The sequence below is a fragment of the Pelophylax lessonae genome (genome assembly GCF_965119305.1).
Source record: "Pelophylax lessonae genome assembly, chromosome: 5".
In the NCBI taxonomy this organism is placed as follows: domain Eukaryota; kingdom Metazoa; phylum Chordata; class Amphibia; order Anura; family Ranidae; genus Pelophylax; species Pelophylax lessonae.
The window spans coordinates 141073557-141087686 of record NC_138772.1 but is presented as its reverse complement, the minus strand read 5'-3'; the positions used below and the strand labels follow the sequence as shown (position 1 = coordinate 141087686).

The 14130-nt window shown below is 42.0% G+C and overlaps 1 protein-coding gene across 2 annotated transcripts in view; it reads left to right on the top strand.

The window, feature by feature from the left end:
• The window catches only part of COLQ (collagen like tail subunit of asymmetric acetylcholinesterase), a 158176-nt gene that overhangs the window by 93614 nt on the left and 50432 nt on the right, over positions 1–14130 (top strand). For both annotated transcript variants that reach the window (XM_082259199.1, XM_082259200.1), the window contains exons 4-5: positions 5119–5163; positions 7457–7483. In XM_082259199.1, the coding sequence (XP_082115325.1) occupies positions 5119–5163; positions 7457–7483 (72 nt within the window). The remainder of the gene's footprint in view (positions 1–5118; positions 5164–7456; positions 7484–14130) is intronic.

Genomic DNA, 14130 nt, shown 5'->3' with positions numbered 1-14130 from the left:
TAGCAGCTGGTGGGGTTCAAGGCCCTACAAGGTAGGCAGTAGTAAGGGTGAATAGGTTGTGATCCATCTTGGGTATGGCTCCCCCTAATTTGGAACCTTGATGGTAGATATTGAGTACCTGACCTGTCTCTGAGTCAGTGGAGTGTGGCTGGAGGCCTACTTTACAGGTCACAGGTATACATTTTTGTTGCCTACAAGAGCTTTGAGACTCCAGTATACATTCATTCTGTCGTTAGCTATCTGTTGTGTATATATTGGGAATTTTTATATTGGTTATTTATTTTGTTATTTATATTTTTGTTAAAATAAAGTAGCTGCTGTGGCCATTAAAATCCCAGTTGGTGTCAGTAGTGTGCGTTATTTGGTGGCAAGGTTTGCTGGTGTGGTGGCTGGGCAGCTTGGGGGCCTAACTTCATCTTGTATACCCTAGTCAAGCTAGGTGATTTTCATGCCGAAGTGTCAGGAGCTGAAATTGGATTAAGGTAAAATCCTCAGTTGTTTTTGTCAGGACCATTATTGTTGGATCCCTAGCAGTTTGGAACACTCTAGGCCACAATTTGAAGACCACTAGCCTTCGCCAGTAATTGAGTACCCAGCTCAGAATATCCATAGAAAAATTGCAGGGAGTAATTTGGTACATAGTTTACAATTGGTTCTGGGACTGCAAAACGTTTTTTGAATAGAGTGGTGAGGACTTAAAACCCCTGTAGGGTCATGCTTTTATTGCGAACATTTACCATCCTGCATTTCTGCCAACAGTCAGCATGGAATGGTGCGTGGACAACAGTGGCATTGTATAAATCCAAAGAAAAGAAGAATAATCAACACTCCCATCTTGGGATATACTCCCCTTTAAAGAGGAATTAGCTACCTCCAGGCATATCTGCCTTTAATCTATTGCTATGTTTGCCCCTGGATGAAAGTTCTGTTAAATTAGAGCTAGGGTCCACACTGCACAGAATGGGTTTGACGAGACAGTGTGGCTTTCACATAGATTTGCAAGTATATATACTACTAACACCTCTGTTTTTAATACATATTGTTTAGGGAATTCTGACTAGCTCTTTAATTTTGTTTATATTATTGCTCTCTACATTCCCATTAGGAAGATTCACTCTCTCCAATTGTGCTGATCACCAATGTCACCAGAAATGAAAGAAGGTGTAAATTCAAAAATACTGTCTAAGAAGGGCTTTCCTCGTGTTGTAAAGATATCCTCTCACTTCCTATTGAGTCTACAGGACAGGAATTGAAAGGAAATTTCCCCTAATGAGACACAAATGGCTGACCCCAAAAAACTGAAAATGGTTGAAACCCTCCACTATTTTATTTAAAATGAAATTAGTTTGGCTTCAATTATACTTCAATAGAAACAGTGCCTACTAGAGCTGTGATTAATTCTTAACCGCTTGCCGCCCGCCCGCCGTCATATGATGGCGGAGCGGAGCGACCATTATCCTGGGCCGCCGTCATATGACGGCGGCACTTTAAGCAGGGCAGGCGCGCGATCGCGTGCGCGCCGCCCTGCACTGCCGGTGTCGGGGTGTCCCCGGGACACCCCCCGTCACCGGCAGGGGGGAAACAGCCAATGGGCGTGACTGTTTACTATGTGATCGGCTGTGAATCCATTCACAGCCGATCACAAAATGTAAACAAAGAGCAGTAACTCACTGTTACTAGCTCTTCTCCCCTCATACAGTTTCCAGTATGAGGGGAGAAGAGCTAGAAATAGTGAGTTACTGCTCTGTGTACCTGCAAAAAGTAAAATCACACTAATAAATGTCCCCAAACAGTCCTCAGCCCCCCCCCAATGTCACCTGTCACCCAACAGTCACCTCATCAGTGCCCAGAAATTGACACTTATAACGTTCACATGTGAGCGCCGCGATCGCGGGCAGAATCACTGCGATTCTGCCCGCGATCCGGAAATCATTGCAAATCGCGGGACGCCTGTGCGTTGCCCCTGATTTGCAATAGCACCCCAAACGCTGTGCGATGTTGCCGCCATTTCCGCCTGTCGAATCGCGGTAACATCGCGCAAACATCGCATGACGCCCAAAAAAGGTACAAGAGTTTTTATTTGGAGCGTCATGCGTTGTTTGCGCGATGTTACCGCGATTCGGCAGGTGGAAATCGCAGCAACATCGCACAGCATTTGGGGTGCTATTGCAAATCACGGGCAACACACAGGCGCCCCGCAATTTGCAATGATTTCTGGATCACGGGCAGAATCGCAGTGATTCTGCCCGCGATCGCTACGCTCACATGTGAACATAGCCTAAAGTTCACCGGTCACCAGAGACTGCCATCAGTACCGCCGTGCACCATCGCCGTCACCTGTCACCCATCAGTGACCATCGCCCGTCACCTGTCACCCATCAGTGACCATCGCCCGTCACCTGTCACCCCATCAATCACCGTCACCTGTCACCCCATCAGTCATCGTCACCTGTCACCCCATCAGTCATCGTCACTTGACACCCCATCAGTGATCGTCACTTGTCACCTCATCAATCATCGTCATATGTCACCCCGTCAGTGACTGTCATCTGTCACCCCATCAATCATCGTCACCTGTCACCCCATCAGTCATCGTCACCTGTCACCCCATCAGTCATCGTCACCTGTCACCCCATCAGTCATCGTCACCTGTCACCCCGTCAGTCATCGTCACCTGTTTGCCATATACATGCAATCACTTACTGACCGCCTAACGACTATATGCGTCGGCCATTAAAAGCTAAATACTGGGGTTATGGCAGCAGATAGCCCCCATAACCCCGGTATTTTTTGAAACGGCGAGCGGTCGGCTTTCAGATAAGGGTGGTCCCAGTGGCGGATTCGCCGCGGAATTACCCTTACGGTGCAGGGGAAGAGGTGCCCCCCCCCCCTCCTGCCGCGTCCCAGACGTTTTCCCAGCTTACCGGACCCGCCGGCAGCGGGGAAAACTATCCGGTCCCGGATCCTCAGAGACAGGAAGTCGAGTGAGGGCAAGATGGCCCTCACTCAACTCTATGGTCTTGGAGGACCGGAGCTACGTCAAAAGACGTTGCCTAGCAACCGGATTAAAGGGCCGCTTTTTTTTTTTGCTTTTTTTTTTCCTCTTTCAACAATTTTTTTTTTTTTTCCTTTTTAAGTGTAGTTGTGAGGTGTGAGGTCTTTTTGACCCCAGATCTCACAATAAAGAGGACCTGTCATGCCTATTTCTATTACAAGGGATGTTTACATTCCTTGTAATAGGAATAAAAATGATCAAAACATTTTTTTTTTTTAAACTGTGTAAAAATAAAAAAATAATAAATAAAATAAATAGGAAAAAGCTCTAGCTCGCGCGCAGAAGCAAATGCATACGCAAGTCCCGCCCACATATGTAAACGGTGTTCAAATCATACATGTGAGGTATCGCCGCGATCGTTAGAGCGAGTGCAATAATTTGAGCCCTAGACCTCCTCTGTAACTCTAAGCTAGTAACCTGCAGAAATTTTTAAAATGTTGCCTATGGGGATTTTTAAGTACCAATGTTTGACGCCATTCTGTGAGCATGCGCAATTTTGAAGCATGACATGTTGGGTATCTAATTACTCAGCGTAACATTATCTTTCACATTATGGAAAAAAATTGGGCTAAATTTACTGTTTTCTTATTTTTTAGTTAAAAAAAGTGAATTTTTTTCGAAAAAAATCGCATTTGGAAGACTGCTGCGCAAATATGGTGTGATAAAAAATATTGCAACGATCTCCATTTTATTCTCTAGGGTCTCTGCTAAAAAAATATATATAATGTTTGGGGGTTCAAAGTAGTTTTCTAGCAAAAAAAATGATTTTAGCTTGTAAACACCAAGTGTCAAAAATAGGCCCAGTCTTAAAGTGGATAAATGGACAACTTTGTGTAAAGCGCTACTTGGATGTTAGGCCTATGTATGTGGCCAGGCTGTGAAAAAGTGTTACACATGTGGTATCGCCATACTCAGGAGGAATAGCAGAATGTATTTTGGGGTGCAAGTTTTGCTATGTACATGCGATGTGTTAGAAATATTGCATAAATGGACAGCTTTGTGTAAAAAAAATGTGTTTTCATTTTCTTTCCACATTTTCCAAAAACTTGTGGAAAAAAATGACATATTCAAAAGACTCATTATGCCTCAAAAATTATACGTTGGGCTGTTTGCTTTCCAAAATGGGGTCATTTTATGGGGGTTTCCATTGTCCTGGTGCTCCAGGGCCTTCAAAAGTGCGATAGGTTGTTAGGAAATGATATGTGTAATTTGTGCTCCTAGAATGCCGGACGCTGCTACTCGGATGTTAGGCCTCTGTATGTGGCCAGGCTGTGAAAAAGTCTCACACATGTGGTATCGCCATACTCAGGAGGAGTAGTAGAATGTGTTTTGGGGTGTAGTTGCAAGTATACATGTGCTGTGTGAGAGAAATAACCTGTTAATACGGCAATTTGTAAAAAATAAAAAATAAAAAAAAATAAATCTTCATTTTGCAAAGCATTGTGGGAAAAAATTACAACTTCAAAAAACTCATCATGCCCCTTATTAAATACCTTGGAATGTCTACTTTCCAAAAAGGGATCATTTGGGGGGTATTTGTACTTTCTTGACCTTTTAGTGTCTCAAGAAATGAGATAGGCCTTCAGTACATCAGGTGTGATCAAGTGTGATCAATTTTCAATGAATAGCACCATAACTTGTGGACTCTATAACTTTCACAAAGACCAAATAATATACACTTATTTGGGTTTTTTTTTTACCAAAGATAAGTAGCAGTATAAATTTTGGCCAAAATTTGTGAAGAAAAATGACTAATTTGCAAAATTTTATGACAGAAACAAAGAAAAATGCGTTTTTTTCACGATATTTTCAGTCTTTTTTTATTTATAGCACAAAAAATAAAAAACCCAGTATTGATCAAATACCATCAAAAGAAAGCTCTATTTGTGTGAAAAAAAGGACACAACTTTTGTATGGGTACAGTGTTGCATGACTGAGTAATTCTCAGTCAAAGTGTGAGAGCGCTGAAAGCTGAAAATCGGTCTGGGCAGGAAGGGGGTGAAAGTGCACTGTAGGCAAGTGGTTAAGCTACTAAATATTCATTGTTTTATTTTCATCTTCAGGGCCCACAAGGTTTGCCGGGAACAGCTGGACCAAAAGGAGAAAAAGTATGTTTCATTTTGAGCATATCTAAAGTCTATGAATAGGGATGCTAAATTATTTATTTATTCTACTTAGGGATGCTCGATAACATCTTTCATTCATGTGTGATGATGATTGAAGACTTTAAAGCGGTATTAAACGCAAAAACAAAAATGTATCATATTGCAGCTTACAAATTTTTAGATGTGATGGCTGCATTCATTCATTGCAATCATACAAAGTTGGGACAAACCAATTACCACTGACAGGAATGCTTGCAATGATCAGCTTTCATTTATTTATTTATGTAAAACATTTGTCCCAAACTGAATAAAACTGTTGTAACTCCCTTTAAAGTGTTAGCTGGAATTTAGCTTCAATTTATTAGTGTTTTAGTACATCTAGCACTCCCCTTACCCCAGACTGACAATGCTGCAGTCCAAATGTGCCCCCTGTGCTCCTACATCCAGAGCAGCAGCACTCTAATACAGGGGGTGTGTTACTGGCCAGATAACCAGGTGAAAGAAGGAAAAAAGCCTAAAGAAAAAACGGATGTAGCCACCACATCTAGCGATTGGTAAGCTGTAATTGGTAAGCTGTAAGCTATTACATTTTTGGTTTTTTCGGTTTATTACCACTTTAAACTCACATAGCAGTTCAGTAGTTAAGGGACTCTAAAAATGTTGTGTGACTTTTAATTCGGAGATACAAAGGGGTCTGCTTGTAAAAGTCAGAGAATTAAATGTTGAGCTTTTTGTCAATTTAAAGTTGTTCCCCTTTTAAGTTTGTAAAGTCCCGATTCTGTTCTTTTACTTCTGTCGATACTGCCTTTTGTTCTTTTTTGGAAGAATTTAAGTGGTGAGGAGTTTTGAGACCCTGGACCTGCTGTAATCCAGTGCTCCCTGTAGAAAGACCTAATAAAGGAAATTTTCCATAGATGGCATATTTGATTTTTTTGCAATTGTTTTTCAAGTTTTATACAAAAAAATGAAAAAGTAAAGCATAGTGTAAAGTCATGATTTTTACATTTTTTGTAAATATGCCCTAAGGGGAGGGGATGTGTCTTATAACTACAAACTTTTTTCAATAGGTGTCTCTCCTTATCTCAGAAAGTTGGGAGGTATAATAAAACCCCAACAGAGTTTCTAATCCTTCCCAACTTTATTAAGTAGTAAAGAACATTTTTTGCTAGACAGTCACTTTCTTGGGCTGCAAAGTTTCTCAAAGTGCAATGAGATCTACAAATCAATAAATGTATTAAGTGGGGTACACACTATAATAAAATCGGGCGAACGATTGTCCAATTTTCCTCGTTGTTTCACAGCAAGTCGGAACGGAGGAAGAAAATAATCTATGAAAATTCTCCTACAACAAAGGCTTTTTTTGTTGTTTATTGTTTCTGATCAGGCGCAGTCTTTCTTTTCTGATTTTTCTCATACAAAAATCATACAAAAACGGTACACAAACGAAAATTCTGTTCCTGTACCATAAAAATTTTTGAGTTTTTCTCTTCGGAAATTTTCGTTCAGAGGGTTGGGATCGGCTGTCGAAAGTTGTGTACACACTACACGAAAATTGTGCGATCCTTCCTTGGACGAAAATGTTTGCCTGATTTTCTTATTGTGTGTACGAGCCTTAAGTGTCTTCTTGTGTAAAGCTGGTTTTCCCTTGATTATTGCTCACAATATAATTAATTTAAACGGAAGAATTTGCTGCTGGAATACATAACGTGTGAAAGAGAATAATAAAAATCCTAAAGAATGTTGTCTATAAATTATTGTAATTTGTACTTTGACACTTCATGCCTCATACACACTGGGCGTTTAGCCCCATACTGGGCTCCGGCCTTTAGTTTCGGGTGAAGGGCACAGATGTACGAACCAGTCTTGCCGCCGGAAGCCTGGCACATTCTATAAGAGGCCTAAGAGCTGCAGTGGATGGATGTGGCACCTAGCGGTATAAATATTTGGGGCAGTATGCACCCAGGGATGAATGCCCAGAAAGCAGACTTCTTGTGTTCTGGACACGTGTTTCTGGGCTGCCATAAATGTTCGTACCACTATGTCACCGTCCAGTACCATCCAGCTGTCAGCCTCTCACAGAGTTTGACAAGCTGCTGGCAGCAGGGCTGGATGGGACATCTGTGCCCTCTAGCCGAACCTAAATGCCAGGGCCCCATGTACAGGTGCTTAAAGCGGAGGCCTTAATTGTGAAAATATTCTAACAAAACTTAAGTGTGCTTAGCATGTTTCAATTGAGAACTTATTTCGGTTTACATTTGAATTTACTACAGTTGTTTTTGTTTTTGTTTTTTTGCAGGGTGAAATTGGCAGGCCAGGCAGAAAGGTATAATCTAATATTTCTTTCACATTTTTTTTACAAGTTAAAAATTAACCAACGGTTAGCAGAAAAAAAAAAAAAAAAACACTTAGACACATTGCAGCTCACTAATTTGCTAAAGGAATATAATTCCTGTATGCCTGGAAAGGTCCCACATGAGGCATAAGGCCTCATTTACACAGACATACAAAACCATACACCTCGTGCAAAGGGCCAGCTTCACCCGTGCAGGATGTACAGGTGTTCCTTGCATCTGCGTGCAGACTGTTTCATTTATGTCTATTGGGATGTAGCAGCTGTATAGACACAACCACTAGTCCCAATTTGACAGGTTTGCCGATGGTGGTGTACGGACTCAAACCTTCGGAATTGTACTATGAAAATACAATTCAGCGTTACAGTGTCATAATTTTCATCATCCCTTCTTCACACTTCATTTTCATCATCCCTTCTTCTTTTTTTTACAAACAAGGTTGCTCTTTATTGAAATAAAACAGAAGTAAACAACAGTATACAACATACATGTAGCCAATGGCCGACATCACAGGACAAAGGGAAAAATAGGTGCGTTGGGAGCGCCAGTACAATCATAATGGGGGGAGCACAGCATATGCACAAAAATAGAGAGTACATCAAAGAAAGGCAATCCACAGAACTTATAGGTAATGCAACAAACTAGCAATAGGCAAAATTGGAGCTAATCTGCACCATCCACCCAGGGTTGCCAAATTTTTTCATATTTGTAGGGGCAATTTCTATTGATATAAGTTTATACATTGGGAGAGCCCCGTTCACGAGGGCCTCCCACGCAACCAGCGAAGGATAATTTCTTTCCTAGCATAATACAGCAACAAAGAGATCAACAAGCGAGAATACTTAGAGCGTCTAACCTTGTCAGGAATGCCCAAGGGTGCCAGCTCCGGGGTGCGTGTGACAGTGAGACGGAGACGAGTATTCAGGAGGATCCCTTCTTCTTTAATGTTCAATAGAAATACACACAATTTAACAAAGAACTATACCAAGGGTGGTTGCACTATGTACAATGGAGACCAGTGGAGTTTTACTAGGCTAGGTTCACACTTGTGCAGTTGCGATTTGATCCCATTTTCAGTGTGAATATGTAGTGCGACGTGGTTGAGTTTTATGTGTTTTTGGTGCATTTTTGATACTAATGCCTTTTGACTCATCCCTTCTGCCAACCTGCAGGGATTAGTCATTGGTTGTTATGGAGCAAGCACACACTGGCATCCTAATAGCCAGTGGCTCATCCCAGCTGTCAGCTGGAGGTTTTCCCCCCGTCCCATGTTGCAGGCATGTGGACTGGTATAACTAGCTGCCAGGTTGCTTGCTCAGATGGGGGGGGGGGGGACCCTACAGATTTTTTTATTTTTTGCATGGGGTCCTACAAAAAATCTATACCACATCTGAAAGGGCTGGTATGAACTGGGGGGACCCCCACATCGTGTTTTTTTTTTTTTTTCAATTTCCTCTACAACACTCTTTTCCAATATATATAGCTATATATATATATATATATATATATAAATATATATATATATATACATACAAACCCGATTCCAAAAAAGTTGGGACACTGTACAAATTGTGAATAAAAACAGAATGCAATGATGTGGAAGTTTCAAATTTCAATATTTTATTTAGAATACAACATAGATGACATATCAAATGTTTAAACTGAGAAAATGTATAATTTTAAGGGAAAAATAAGTTGATTTTAAATTTCATGGCATCAACACATCTCGAAAAAAGTTGGGATAAGGCCATGTTTACCACTGTGTGGCATCCCCTCTTCTTTTTAAAACAGTCTGAAAATGTCTGGGGACTGAGGATACAAATTGCTCAAGTTTAGAAATAGGAATGTTGTCCCATTCTTGTCTAATACAGGCATCTAGTTGCTTAACTGTCTTAGGTCTTCTTTGTCGCATCTTCCGCTTTATAATGTGCCAAATGTTTTCTATGGGTGAAAGATCTGGACTGCAGGCTGGCCATTTCAGTACCCGGATCCTTCTTCTACGCAGCCATGATGTTGTAATTGATGCAGTATGTGGTCTGGCATTGTCATGTTGCAAAATGCAATGTCTTCCCTGAAAGAGACGACGTCTGGATGTGAGCATATGTTGTTCTAGAACTTGGATATACCTTTCAGCATTGATGGTGCCTTTCTAGATGTGTAAGTTGCCCATGCCACACGTACTCATGCAAACCCATACCATCAGAAATGCAGGCTTCTGAACTGAGCGCTGATACCAACTTGGGTTGTCCTTGTCCTCTTTAGTCCGGATGACATGGCATCCCAGTTTTCCAAAAGAACTTCAAATTTTGATTCGTCTGACCACAGAACAGTTTTCCACTTTGCCACAGTCCATTTTAAATGAGCCTTGGCCCAGAGAAAACGCTTGTGTTTCTGGATCATGTTTAGATATGGCTTATTTTTCGGCCTATAGAGTTTTAGCCGGGAACGGCGAATGGCATGGTGGATTGTGTTCACCGACAATGTTTTCTGGAAGTATTCCTGAGCCCATGTTGTGATTTCCATTACAGTATCATTCCTGTATGTGATGCAGTGCCGTCTAAGGGCCCGAAGATCACAGGCATCCAGTATGGTTTTCTGACCTTGACCCTTACGCACAGAGATTGTTCCAGATTCTCTGAATCTTTGGATGATATTATGCACTGTAGATGATCATAACTTCAAACTCTTTGCAATTTTTCTCTGGGAAACTCTTTTCTGATATTGCTCCACTATTTGTCTATATGCCGCAGCATTGGGGGAATTGGTGATCCTCTGCCCATCTTGACTTCTGAGAGACACTGCCACTCTTAGAGGCTCTTTTTATACCCAATCATATTGCCAATTGACCTAATAAGTTGCAAATTGGTCCTCCAGCTGTTCCTTATATGTACATTTAACTTTTCCGGCCTCCTATTGCTACCTGTCCCAACTTTTTTGGAATGTGTAGCTCTCATAAAATCCAAATTGAGCCAATATTTGGCATGACATTTCAAAATGTCTCGCTTTCAACATTTAATATGTTATCTATATTATATTGTGAATAAAATATAAGTTTATGAGATTTGTAAATTAGTCCATTCCCTTTTTACTCATAATTTGTACAGTGTCCCAACTGTTTTGGAATAGGGTTTCTATCTATCTATATATATATATATATATATATATATATATATACACACATATATATCAAAGCAGGAAAACCTATTGTAGACTAGGGGGGCCTTGAAAGTTTGATCCATATATTGATACCAGCCCATATACCCTAAAGAATGGACCCCACCTCCTAAAATCAGTGCTCCAGGAGGTGTATGGGACATAATCTGTCAAAGCCCTATGAGTGACTGTTCTCCAGTCATGGAGTGTTCATTGGGACTATAGAAACCCTGGTGTAACGAATACCTGTGAAAACAAAGGGGTTACTGAAGTGACAATGAGTCGTAATTGGGTTGGCACTACAATATAACTGAAACTTTATTTAAATATTATTAGAAAATAACATGGCTTCAATCATAAAATTTCATTGAAAAATCTGACCCCCAGCAGTATGTGAATCACTCTACACTATGTCCTTATAAAAACTCATTGATGTCATCAGCTTCACGTGACGCCACCCCCCGGTATGCCTGATCCAACAGGAGGCTGGTTAACCACATAGGGACAGCACTAGAAGCAGCGGTGATGGGATGTGGAGTGGACCGAAATACCTAGAAACTGCAGGAGCTGTGACAGAGACAGCATAAGCCAGGGAATGACCCTTGGTGCTGTAAAGTATAGCCAGCACAGCACGGACTCCTCACATCACCCTATGAAGACAGGACTCCGTTTACTCGCTTCAAATTGCAAATGGGTGGATGACAAGTATAGAGGAGAGAACTGAGGTGTCTTATCAGATTGGACAGATACTAGAACTTGTCTTACTACTTTATAACACCTTTGCTTTACTGCTGCTCCCATAGCGCTGCTTCCTTTCCATTAAACGTCTGATCACTGACGAACACTGACTCTTGCTTTAAAGACTGTTGCTTCTAACCTTGTTGGCACCACAGTACCTCTGATGTTGCTGGATTAGTAAATCATCAGTAGGCTCCATTGAGTTGAAGTGTGACCCACTGGCTAGCCTAAAACACTTGCTTCAGCCCCTGCAATACCTTGATGAGCTGTTCTTTTGGATGAGTGCTCCACATTCTAGAGCAGGGGTAATGAATTAAAATTCATGAAGGTCCAGTAGGTAAAATTTTCTTCAAACCGAGGTCCGAATCATATGTTTGGCTCTCAATGGCACCGTCCTCTGCACAATGCGCAAACATGGCGCGTCTTTACGAGTGCCACATCACATGGTGCCGCAGTACCATGCAGCTTGGTATGGTGCAATTAAAAAGAAAAAAAAAAAAAGGTCAGGTACTTATTTTTCTGCGTTTCTGCTTACAAGGCAGCCCACTGAAATAAATCTGCCGCCTACACGCGTTACGCAAAAATGTGAACCTAGTCTACAATCCTTCACATCACAATCCTCTTTATTACATCAGTGTTCTCAGTCCCCCTGTACATCATCCCCCTTCACATTACAGTCTTCAGCCCATAACATTTTTGTCAGCGGCCCCCCTTTATATCACCCCCTACTTTAAATTGCAATTCCAAGCCCCTTTCATATCATCCATCCTTCACATTCCTGTTCTCGCCCCCTTTATAGTACCCCTCCTTCACATTGCAGTCCCCAGCCCCCCCTTCACATTCCTGTCCTCATACTCTTTATAGCACCCCCCTTCACATAACTGTCCTCCCCCCTTCATAGCACCCCCCTTCATATAACTGTCCTCATCCCCTTAATAGCACCCCTTCATATAACTGTTCACTCCCATTTTATTGTGCCCCTCCTTCACACTGCAGTCCCCAGCCCCCCATTAACATTCTTGTCCTCACCCCCTTTATAGCACCCTCAGACGTTCCTGTGCTCATCTCCTTTTTTTTCAAACCCCCCTTCACACTGCAGTCTCCAGCCCCCCTTCACATTCTAATCCTCACCCCCTTTGTAGAACCCCACCCCCCTTCATACCGTATCACTCCTTTACTTTTCTGCCTCTTTGATTTCCCCCCTCTTTCCCCCTTTACATTAGCAGTGCCTCTTCCCTGTCCTACCTTAAACAGGGCAGCGTGGCTGACATCGGAGGCACAGCAGCTGACATCGGAAGTGCTCAAAGGGATGCACAGAGGGCGGGACCTGCCCCAGGTAACTGATTGGTTGCTAGAATACAGGGCAGTTCTAGCAACCAATCAGTTAACTGTACCAGCCCCCGTCCTCCGTGAATCACTGCGCTGCTCCTCCGATGTCAGCTCTGTAAAGACAGAGCTGCAGCTGCAGCAGCGGCGGCAGAGGGAAAAACAGATCCTAAATGGCGCGACCGCTGCGGGGCCGGACGGAACATTGATTGGGTCCGGACTTGGCCCGCGGGCCGCCATTTAGTGATGCCTGTTCTAGAGCTATACGGAATTATAGATATCTTCATTAGAGGTGCCATTCTTACTTCTCTTATGCGATTACTGTTTATTGAGGTATGGGGGAAATTACACTTGAGCTCAAGTCCCCAAGGGCTCCACACACACTGGTTGTCATCTAATATTGGTCTTGTGCCAGGCTAGAAGATTCAATAGCGATAATTATCGCATTCCAACCTTGTGAGTTGGGACATTTGGTGTCTGGACGATTAGCTATTTTATGTCTTTATGTTTTTTGTTGGTCTGTCTTCAGTGCACCTGTATATGTTAGGTGCAGTGGTTGACCTGAGTAATTCACATAATACTGGGGGTCAGATGTTTCCATGCAATTTTGTGATTGAAACCATGTTTTTTTTTCTAATAATATTTAAATAAAGTTTCAGTTTTTATTAGTGCCAACCCAATTTTGACTCATTGTCACTTTAGTAACCTCTTTGTTTTCCCAGGTATCCTTTATACCAGGGTTTCTATAGTTCTATGGCTGTTTGGGGTATTGTGACAATACCTCAATTGGTGAGTGGTCCATGGGGTAACACTATTTCTATACTCATGCTAATGCCTCGTGTTTGTCCTTTTTAGTCATGGAGTGTTCTTTGCTACATTATGAGAGAACTCTTTACGACTCCTCGCCGAAGCCTGTGTTTCAAGAATAGAACAAAAAAGCAGGCCCATGGTGTAGACAAACATTGCAGTGTATAGCAGAGAGTGGATAGCGAATTCCCCTCTGTTATAAATGGAGCCCAGAATAGCTATTTCTTTGAATGGCAGCTAGTTCTACCCAGGTCCCCCTGGTGCTAACAATTACATCATGTCCAAGACAGTGTGGCACCACTAAAGACTTTGTAATTTGTTTCTATGCACCATAAAAATACTTTGTACGGACTCTGCAAGTCTGAATTCTAGACATTCACATGGTAAATCCCATACTGGTCAGCTACAAATAGCATGGGACCCTCTCTCATGCTATGCAGCGTCACACACATCCTCTTGCCGTCGGAAGTGATCAGATTTAGAAACTGGGTAAGAAGAAGTTATTAATAAACCATCCTGTGATAGCTCTAACAGAACAGAGAATTACTGCATGGTACAAGGCAGCCAAGTGTTTCCTCAGATCTAGACGTCTAAG